Raw genomic sequence first — 11,117 nt, 5'->3', positions numbered from 1 at the left:
CAAAATGGCCTTTTTTTTTTTTTTTACACTGAGGGAGGCAGAAATGGGCTTCGCTAGGATAAAGAAAGAGAGCCAGACAGAGATCATATGGTCTGTGAGATGGACTGAATTTAATGTGGTCATATTAAATTAGCATGGAGAAGACTCGGATATCTAAAAGTACGCTTCAAAAACAACATATGAGAAAAGTGTAAACGAGTGGTCTGATGCCCTCTCGTCTCCTATGCCTCTCTCTGTGTCGATAATGTGAATCCATTTCCATAAATATAACATCTACGATTACATATATCTCCATCCTCACATACTTCATATATAGGCTGGACAATATTTCAGTTTTTATGTCGCTATTAATTTCTGTCTGATCCAAACGTGGAAGGCCCTACATTGCTAATCCACGGTTGTTTCAGAGACGCCACCCCCACTGGCCCCTGGGTCACACAGCTATTCTGAAACCTAGCAAAACAACCACACAATGCCCTGAAATTGAGAGCAGGCTAAAATCCAGCATCAGCATTTGAACTATCGTATTCGTGGCTGCACTCAGAATTTGCTCACTTTAGTTACATTAGCCTACAGCTCTAGTATTCTCTCCTTCACTTTGCTGACAAATCACTCTCTACTCTGTGTTCCTCTCTCTCTCTCGTCGCTTCCTCACTCTGTTTGGCCGACTATAACCGCTGTGGAATGTTCACGAAGCTAATCTCTTATGACATTTACTTCACTAATTCTCTTTTCTGAGCCATAAGCCTCCCGACCAATCAAAATACAGATGCGATCGAGGACAATTCAGTTGTCTAAAAACAAACGAGAGAGAATGTCATTTAATAACACGCACAGCTGATTTCAACCATTTTGACAGGCCAGTGGGGGAAGACAGACTTTCACAACACTGTCAAGTCTCTCAGACACATCTTGGGATGTGATAACTGAAAGCAGGGGCCTCACTCTGAGTGGCCTTGAGTTAACATGTCGACCCACACCACCCTGCGTTAATGTCGACAAATGCCCCACACATATCAGCACATATATGCTTCCAATGCACTCCGACTTGTCACATACAGTGTTACACAAACAAAACCTGAAAGGATGTCTGAGTGTTTAGAGTCAGGCTCAAATGTGTTTCTAGTGTGACTACTACAAAAAAAACTGTGATCTCTGTCCTTCGAAAGCGCAGCCTACTGTTATTTATCATATGCTGCCAATCCAATCCCAAATTAATGTTTTAAACTGTCAACAAATTAGGTATGAGTACAAAATGTACAGTAATGAATATCGGTAATCGTTACAATTAAAATGCATTTATTCAAAACATCTTGGGTTTCGGTTAATGATCTCAAACTTTTCAACAAGCTAAAAGGAACCAGTGTAGTCAGATTTATGAATAAATGACTTCTTTTATTGAATCAAAAACAAAGTGCAAATGGTGTAGTTCTAGTCACAAACAAATGACTCTTATGAGCCGATTCTTTTAGTGAATCATTCACAAACTTTCAAAACACTTCCATGGGTGTTTATGGGAGTAACTGAAGTGCCCATAAGTTTATAATAGCATTCATTGATTTATACAACAAATGCAATTAGTAATTAGTTAATGAGTAAATAATTAATTAGTAATTGATCTGCTTATGTACTAGTTTAGAAAGATCCCAACATAATTTCCAACATTACCTGAGAGATCATTTATTATTTCTAAATGGACATTATAATTTAAATTCGCCAAAGTTAATCGATCAAAGTGAATTGGAATTGAATCAAATGCTTGTAAAATGGAAACAAATTGAATCTGAAATCTGTATCGATATCCAGTTCTGGTCTGGGTCTTGCAGGGTCTGTGGTCCAGTTGCAACAAACCCATTAAGTTAAGAAAACCCTAATTCTTTTATTTACAGGGGTAAAATTTTCCTAATGGAAGGAGTTGGCTGCTGGCCTTGACTTCAACTCTGATGCCGAATGAATATAATGAATTCCACCCCCCCAGGCTTCATTCAGCTCCTCAGATCCAGATTGGAAGCAGCTATTTTTACAAGCGGGTGTGTGATGGAGTGTCTTTGGCATTAGAAGCATTTGGAGTGGATACAAGTGTGGGGTGGGTCGGCCGCACATGATGAAGTTTCCCTGTTTTATGAGGATGGAGAGAGTGATTCTTTTGGCAGCGAGAGGAAACACTTAAGAGAAACTCTACAATATCTGCGTGACAGCACTGATGATCTGAGTTATGGATGTAGATCGTAAATATCTCTTTCCTACATATATGGAAAGCTGAGGTGGTGAGCATAAAGATGAAGATTGGGGAAATGGTGACGCAGAAACAGTTTGATCATGATCATCAGATCTGAGAAAAAATAAATAAACTGGTTGCTGTAGGTCATGCTGTGCATGTAATCACAACCTATATAATTTGTAAAAATAGTTATAGTTTTACATGAATTTGTCAAACTGAATACCACGTCAGCTGATTCAACAAAAATATTTACATGAGCTGAAGTTCAAAACATGATTTAAAATAAAACATTTAATCAAAATGATTCTCTTGCCCTATATTTATGAAGTAAAGACAGGCTATCATATAAAATAAATGTCAAAAGGTGTGGTTTATGGTGTGATGATGCTGAGATGAATTATGGCCTCTTTCTGACAGTGATATCTTTCTCTCTTCCACTCTCAGGATAACACATTGCATTTTTAATAAACCAAGCAAAGTTGTAACTGAACTTGTCAGCCAGTGATCATCATGCATTAAGGAAAAGAGCAGATTAGATATTTTAACTCTTTTTGTTTTTTATGGAGAGGAAAAAAAAGTTTTGAGCAAGTTTTTGAAGACGGAGAGATGATAAAGATTTTGCATACATATATTTATTTTTAATCAAATGTAAAGGATAGTTTACATTCGTAATCTCTTGACAGAAAATGTTTAAAATATGTATATAATGTATAATGTTCTGTTTTTTTATTTTCTAATAAAATAGAATTACATGTGCGAAAAATGTCAAATGAATAATATATTTTTAAAAATAAATATTAAATATAAACAAATTAAAAATGAACAAAAATTAAACAATTAAAACTAAAAAAGTTTTTAAAAAATTGAAAATTAGTTTACATTTTTTTTAAGTTTGCAAGGCATAAAAATACTTGTAACATATATCACTGACTGAACAGAGCAAGCAACAGTTCAGTCAAATGTCCCTAAACTTATTACTTACAATACTCATGCAATTTAATTATTAAAGATACACATTTTTTTTTAAAGTTGCATTAAAAATGCTGTGTTTGAATGGGAATGTTGCTTCTACATAAATGGAAATGATTTATACTGTGGGTGCTGAGATTTTGGGTGGTGAAGGAAAGGATGATGATTTAACAGAGATAAATACATACAAGTTAGCACAGTGGTTTTGTCGGGGCGTGCGAGGAGATTTACCTTCCTGCAGAGTTTAGTTCAAATCTAATCAAATACTCATGAACCAGCTAATCAAGGTCACTGGGTTCTCTTGAATATTTCATGATTCCAGATCTCCTGGAGGAAGACTGAAAGACTGGTTTGTGGAATATGCAACAGGGTTTATGAATATAGTCATACAACGATATCAGTTCATGCACTACATATCCCATTACGGTTAAGTTGGAGGACATATTCTAAAACACACAAAACATGAGCGCTCCTACATCTGCGTGTGATCCATCATGAAGGAGACGCATGCCAAGGAGTGCATTGTGATGTTAACGGGTATGAGGTAATGCTACACTACACCAGCTGGAAATGAGACATTGAATGTTAAGACACATATCACTCCCTGTCACTGTATATGTGTGTGTGCGTGTGTGTTTTAGGGGGTTGGGGGGTGGGATTACTTGGCTATATTTTCAGGTATACGAAACCTCCCTTTGGAGATGTTCAAGGATGCCCTCAGTTGGAAAAACAATTTGTACATCAAATAAAGTTGTATAAAAATATGCATCAAATTATATGGAAAAATTGTATAATGTATATAGAAAGAATTTATTATTATCATTATTATTATTTATTTATTTATTTTTAGCAATTTCTCCCTGATAAAATATCATGGAGATAGACAAAATAAATATATAAATTTGTTTATATCGATTATTTAAAATAATTTTAAGGCATCTTGCAGCCCCCTTGGAGGCATGCTGAGGCCCTCTAGTTGGTACCGGCCCATGGTTGAGAACCACTGGTATATGGTTAAGTACATATTTGTGTGTGTGAGTCAAAAAAAAAGAGGATGGAGCAAGAATATGTCAATTTTGGATCACAGAGTTCACAGAGAGCGTCTGTGTCTCTCTGCTCTGTGTTGTGGTGAAAATAGGGAGATTTGGGAAAAGGGAGCACCATAATAATGACATTTCAGATGGCAAATAAGAGGCTTAACCTTCCCTAATACTCAATACTCCGGGTGTTTCATTAGCAGGGTTACAGGGAGCCGAACTCTTGTTGTCCTGCCAGGACAGAAATGACATTATTTCAGCCTGGCAGGGCAACACAGGCTTCTGCAAAAAGAGCCTCAATATTGTCACAGAAGATGCTTAAACAGCACAAGCAAATAATCATTTTAGGACATTTTAGAAGTCCGAAGGAATCCTTCACTCATCTCAAACTGTCACAGGCCAGACATTTGACTATTATGGTAAAGCTTGGATATTATATTAGACTCTTTGTGAAGTAATTTATATTAATGTGACATATCACATGGACTTTATTTCAGCCCCAATCCAATATTAATGCAAATGCACAATTTATAGCGCACAGCCTTGACCCACTATTACAGTACTACTATCATTACAGAGTATCTATAATCATGGAGCAATATGCAGAGGCACACATCTCCGGACACTTCTCCACTGTCAACATGCCCATTTGTAAAATCACATACCCTCCTAAAAGCTGCTCAAGGCCACGGGGCTATTCTGGAAGCTGTTTATTAAGGAATCGTGCTCCTTGCCAGTCACTATGGCTTCAGGAGATCCAGACAGACTTTATCTTCACAGTTTCCCCACTCAGAGCAAAGTGGCCTGTGTATGTGACTGGGGGACTTGAGTGGAGGGTGGTAAATGCGATCTTTAAAAAGCAATAAACTAAAAGAGGGGCGTCGTGTGAGGTCTGAAGTGTGAAGGTAGGATAAATGAAAAAATGAAAGAGGGACAGATACAAGATAGACAAGAGAAAAAGCATGTTGCGCTCCAATGAAATGATCCCGTTATTTGACCCTCTTATGTCATGCTCTCAGACTGGGATTAACACGAAGTCATGGGACTGAGTTAGAAGGAAAAACTGAATCGTAACAGAGACCAGGCAGATCTCAAGAAGGGATGGTGACATAAGACCAAAGACACTGACCTCGTTTTTTTTAAAGGGTTGTGCTCAGGAGACAGAGCCATTTGTTTGCTAAATATGTGCCCTGATGTAGAATACTGAACATTATAGAACAGTTTAATGTGTAAAGAAAAAGACTGAACAAAAATAATAATAAAATAAAATAAACATTCCTTTTATTTTTAAACATCTGCTTTTTTCCCCAAGGAATATTAGCCAATATGCATGCCCGCATTACTCTCATTACATTTTAACGGGTTATATACATAGAAAATTATAATTAAAAATGTACTGCTATTGCAATTATAATATGATGTTTTCACTATGTAGTTTTCTTTTTTAAACTGCTCATACAGACTTTTCATTTGTATCTGCATTTTCTGATTAGCCCTGTTATACTGGTCAAATTATTTTTATACATTCGTTTTTTAGTCATTTTAACAAATAATTCAAATAAAAATAATATTAATTACAATAATATTTTATTTTTCATTATTTTTTTATATATATTTTTTAGCATAAATGGTTCAGTTTCCTGAGAATGCTTATGAATTATTCCATCTTTCTACTTTTCCAGTTCCATTTCCAGTAATTACAAACATTCTGATCTGTTTTCCTTAACAGCATTTAATGTTAAACAGCTTAGTGCCACAATTACTTCTCTGTACATTATATGCATTTTGGGAGTGTTATGGCATATAGCGGCAGTTTTGCTTATTATCCTGCTGTTGCTGGAGTAATAAATTCTCTGTGAGGATGAATTAGACTTGAAACACATCCTCAATTTTGCCCTCCAAATCTGCTTCTAAACTTGAACAGCGCTGCTTCTTTCACCTGACGATTTTTCGGTGCCTGTCAAATCTTTCTGCCTCAAGACATGTACTCCACAATGACAATCAAGAAGGTCATATTTTAGAACCTCAGTCAAATACACAAGTTTACAACATCATTACATGGCTGAACATGACATCAACTTCTGATATCTGATGCTAATGATTCTATCTGCTGGTTACACTTCAATGCCTGCAATTCACTGCTTAAAAGCTCCATAAAAAGGTGTGGCAGGAAAAGCTTTTAACTCTGTATCAGTGCCAGCAAATTAAATCATACTCTATGTTCAGAACTAACCCACTCCAAATATCAGCATTAATACTTTAAGGACCATACTTGATGTGCTATTGATTTTTAATAGTGCACTACTTCAATCAATAGATTCATTTTCATAATGATCAGAATTTCCCCTGCAGAGTCAATTGAGAATTGAGTGAATGAAGGTCCTTGAACAGCGCTGCTTCTTTCACCTGACGATTTTTCGGTGCCTGTCAAATCTTTCTGCCTCAAGACATGTACTCCACAATGACAATCAAGAAGGTCATATTTTAGAACCTCAGTCAAATACACAAGTTTACAACATCATTACATGGCTGAACATGACATCAACTTCTGATATCTGATGCTAATGATTCTATCTGCTGGTTACACTTCAATGCCTGCAATTCACTGCTTAAAAGCTCCATAAAAAGGTGTGGCAGGAAAAGCTTTTAACTCTGTATCAGTGCCAGCAAATTAAATCATACTCTATGTTCAGAACTAACCCACTCCAAATATCAGCATTAATACTTGATCATACTTGATGTGCTATTGATTTTTAATAGTGCACTACTTCAATCAATAGATTCATTTTCATAATGATCAGAATTTCCCCTGCAGAGTCAATTGAGAATTGAGTGTTTGAATGAAGGTCTTTAAGATCAAATATTTCCGCAGGCGAAACACCATATTCATGCAGCTTTATTTGACATCCTCTGAGTATTCACATATAATGAGATTTGAGTCCTCTTGGAATGTGATTCTTCCTCAGCAAACATAATTTAAATTGAGTTTCATTATAGGTACAGAATAGTATTGCGCATTGGTTAATAATTAGTAATAATGATTAAAGGCTGGATTCAAAGGTCCCATTTACAGTCTGTGGGAGTTGCCTTTAGCTGCCAAAAGTCAGAGCCAGTCTGCAGATTTGGGGAATTCATATTTGACCAAAATTACATAGTGTACGATGGACACAGATTCAGCTGATGATTCCATCCAGATGGAGAATATCAAACATGTTTGATATTTCAAGCTAATTTTAGAACACATATTGTCATTTGTAATGAGTCTCCCTAACAAGGCACATGTTTCAGTGTGAGTTTGTGTCCAGAATGACCTTAAAGTCTGGTAGAGTGTGATTCTCGGTAGTTTTAGTATGTTATGCCCAGTTTTCCTCTGTAACCATTTACAAAATCAACAAGTGTATGCCTATTGTTTTACAATCTGTTCAGATTTGAAAAGTCATGTACTGCATTCCAGCCTTAAAGTAATCATCACAATCATAATTCAAACTGGGTATCTTCTCTGTCTAGTCATCCATACTGCCAAACCCCAAACTGAAAATTGACCTCTCACTCCTGCCGCTGCCAACCCAACCTATAAAATTCATCTTTCAGCGCCTGTCACAGCTGAGACTATCTAAACATCTCCTTACAGTAAGTTATATATTCAGACCCATGATTTACGCTTTAAGCAGCTAAAACAACATATCTCAGCTTTAGCAAGTAGTTGGCTAACAAAAAGTGTGTACAGCTTACAGCTTGATGAATGAAATTATGAACAAATGGAAGTCTTTATGGATGTTAAGTATGGGCCAGACACTCAAGCATTCATCCAGTCAGAGTATAAGAGCATCATTTACATTAACGTGACACATAAAATGACAAATAGCGGTTATAAAAATAAACTGTTGTGTTAAATGTAAAATCGATGTTGAAAATGAACTTAAAGAGGCTTACCTGGCTTCTTCGGTTCAGGCATGACGGTTCGTTATATGTCGGACACCCTGACTTTTCTTTCTCCCACACTTTACTCATCTTTCATTCCTTTTATTCCCTCCTCCCTTGGCAAGCATGTCATCCCCATCCTTGAGAAAGATAGAGGAGGGTGGGTGAGGAGAGAAAAGAGCGATACAGAGAGAGAGAGAGAGTGATAGAACGAGTGTTACTTGAGATCTTAAGGGAATACAACTTGGACAGGAGGAGCAGACGAAAGACAGAGACAAGGGTGAAAAAGTATAACATTATAACAAACAGGGTGTCTCTATGTTAATTGGTTATCTTGTGAAGGCGTGCTGTGAACCAGGCTATTTGCTAATGGCATGATAAACTTGGAGATATTTTATCTGACAGCCTGTTTGAAGCACATTACAGTAGAGCTGCATGACACCTGTGATTATCTATGAAGTGATTCTTACCTCTGAAAATTAAAGAGAGACTTGTCAAGAACAGAGTCAGGCTGCTGAAATGCTGTCAGAAGTTAACTACATTTGACAGGCCTGACATTTGACCTCATAACCACTCCTTTCTTTTCAACAAGTGTAAGTGCTGACAATTCTGCTCCTTCATTAGGCTGGTCTCATAGATCTTCACAGGACACACACTGTGTTTTACAAATAACAAGGCTAAACAGTGAATGAAAGCAGTTATATTGAAGTGCTTTGGTAGCGGGTTAAATAACTCACCCAAATACATACATATGCCGACACATATAAAAATAATGAGATAATTATTCAACATTACTTAATAATATAACAAAATTACTTGAATGCTCATTATAATATTATTTCTCAAGTGCCATTTTTTTTTGGTAAATGTTGATATATGTTTAAATTAATACACTACCATTCAAATGTTGAAGTCAGCAAAACTGTCAATGAAGACTGGAGTAATTATGCTGAAAATTCTAATTTGTTATCACAGGAAAAGTCTTCATTTTAAAATAAAATAAAATAGAGAGCATCCATTTTAAACTGTAGTAACATCTCACAAAATTACTGTTTATTCTGTATTTTTTATTAAATAAATGCGGCCTTAATGAGCAGACACTGACCCCAAACATTTGAACGGTAGTGTATATAAAATATTTTAATATTTGTCTTAACTTTTCATCAACTAAAATGTTATTTTTGTCAATTAAACTTTGATATTACATTATGAAAAACTGACTAAAATGAATATGACATTATAAAACAGGATATTTTCTTCAAAAGACATCAAATGACTAAAACAAAAAGAATGCAAAATGAACAAGCGATTATGGTGTAAGATACTGAAAAAAAAGCTAAATGCAATGATAACAAAATGTTTTGTGTATGGTCTAGAGATCTATTTAAAGGCAAAACTGCAGAGATCAGAGTTTAGTCATGCCCTGGTGCGAATGCTTGAAGTGTAGAGTTCAGTGACACTCTATTAAGCTTGACACACCAATAAATGCTCTTTTGAACTTTAATTTGGGGGAGAGAAGACTGGGCAGAGACTGTGCTATTTACAGAAAGTGCAATTTAAGAGATGGGTGTCAAGGAGAAAAGGGAAAAGAGAAATATTACAGAGGAGAAGAGACAGAAGAGACGCACATACAAGCACAAGACAGGCAGTGGAAAGGAAAGTGATATATTGAAGACAACAGGCAGGAAACAAGATACTTCATGCTTCATAGAGTGCTAACTTAATTTATTTGATTCAATTACACATAAGGGCTTGGTAAATAAAAAATAAATCATGTGGCAAAATATATAACAGCAGAACGACTCTCATCATGAAATGCAAGCAGAAAATGTTACACCACTCTATGATAAAATGTCAATGCACGAGTAACACACATGCCTTTACGGTGAGGAGATGGCTAATTATAGTCCTGCAGGAGTGTGGGGCTGTACTATTGTCTGAGGGCATGCTGACAGACACCAATGACTAGATGGAAGAGAAATATATTCATTTCAAAGTAGGAATGTCTTGGAAATCACATGACATGAGTTCATGGAGAACCCAAGCCCTTCTGCTAAAACAGTCTATTAATCATACAGGCACTCTTATGTGTTCAGTTATGGAAATGCCAATACGCCACACTGTATCTCTTACCTCAGTGTCATCTGATTAATGTAATTGAAAGGGCGTGCTTGTGTTTGTTTTTCTCCTGCCTTGGATCTTAATGGCAGTCCGTGGGTCCCATACTGAGTGGCGCAAAAAGGTACACTATTGATTGGGGGAAAGCGTGTAAGATTAGCATTAACTTTGATTTACAGTACAATAGGAATAGAACAGTACAGAACAAAATGAGGTTGTGGAGCACAACAACTGTGTGCTACTGTAATTGATTGTAATCGATGTAAGCTATTGATTAACCTGTGGCCTGATGCTCCATTCTGGAAATGTTGTCAGTGCAGTTATTATCTTATAGGTTCACTACAATGACAGATGTTCAGGTAAAATAGTAAGTTCTCAGGTGGTTGGGGAACATTGAAATATTTATGCAGACATAACGTTGGTCATGTCTGTAATGGCTTAAACTGGAAAACATTCTATTACATTATATGTCAGACCCAAGGACAACATTACCAAATGATTACATTATACAGTAGGGTGTTTCTTCAACTATGGCCAGTTCTTGGCCCTGTGGATTTTTAATAAACAAAATATTTTAAAACATTTCACACACTGTGACTAGTTTATTAAATTTGTCATTTCCCACACTGTGACTAGTTTGTTACATTTATTAAAGGGGTCATATGATGCGATTTCAATTTTTCCTTTCTCTTTGGAGTGTTACAAGCTCTTGGTGCATAAAGAAGATCTGTAAAGTTGCAAAGACTAAAGTCTCAACTCATTTTTCAGAACGATGAGCTTTGTAAAAATCGACGCGTTTCAGAAAGGCGGGGCATAGAGGAGAAACAATAATGTACAGTATGTGGAAAATA

At 36.2% G+C, this 11,117-nt stretch overlaps 1 protein-coding gene across 1 annotated transcript in view; it reads right to left on the bottom strand.

Annotated features, from left to right (window-relative positions):
• LOC107732898 (myosin-binding protein C, fast-type-like) overlaps nucleotides 1-10,313 on the bottom strand; it is a 30,214-nt gene extending 19,901 nt beyond the window's left edge. Inside the window, exons 1-2 of the mRNA XM_016544336.1 lie at nucleotides 10,282-10,313; nucleotides 8,161-8,288 (exon numbers count right to left, since the gene is read on the bottom strand). Coding sequence (XP_016399822.1) covers nucleotides 8,161-8,182 — 22 coding nt within the window. The 5' untranslated portion in view covers nucleotides 8,183-8,288; nucleotides 10,282-10,313. The remainder of the gene's footprint in view (nucleotides 1-8,160; nucleotides 8,289-10,281) is intronic.
• Between the last annotated feature and the right edge of the window lie 804 nt (nucleotides 10,314-11,117).

This window comes from Sinocyclocheilus rhinocerous, unplaced genomic scaffold, assembly GCF_001515625.1.
Source record: "Sinocyclocheilus rhinocerous isolate Xijiao unplaced genomic scaffold, SAMN03320098_v1.1 scaffold220, whole genome shotgun sequence".
NCBI classification, from domain to species: domain Eukaryota; kingdom Metazoa; phylum Chordata; class Actinopteri; order Cypriniformes; family Cyprinidae; genus Sinocyclocheilus; species Sinocyclocheilus rhinocerous.
The sequence above is the reverse complement of the archived record's forward strand: the minus strand, read 5'-3'. Positions and strand labels throughout refer to the sequence as shown.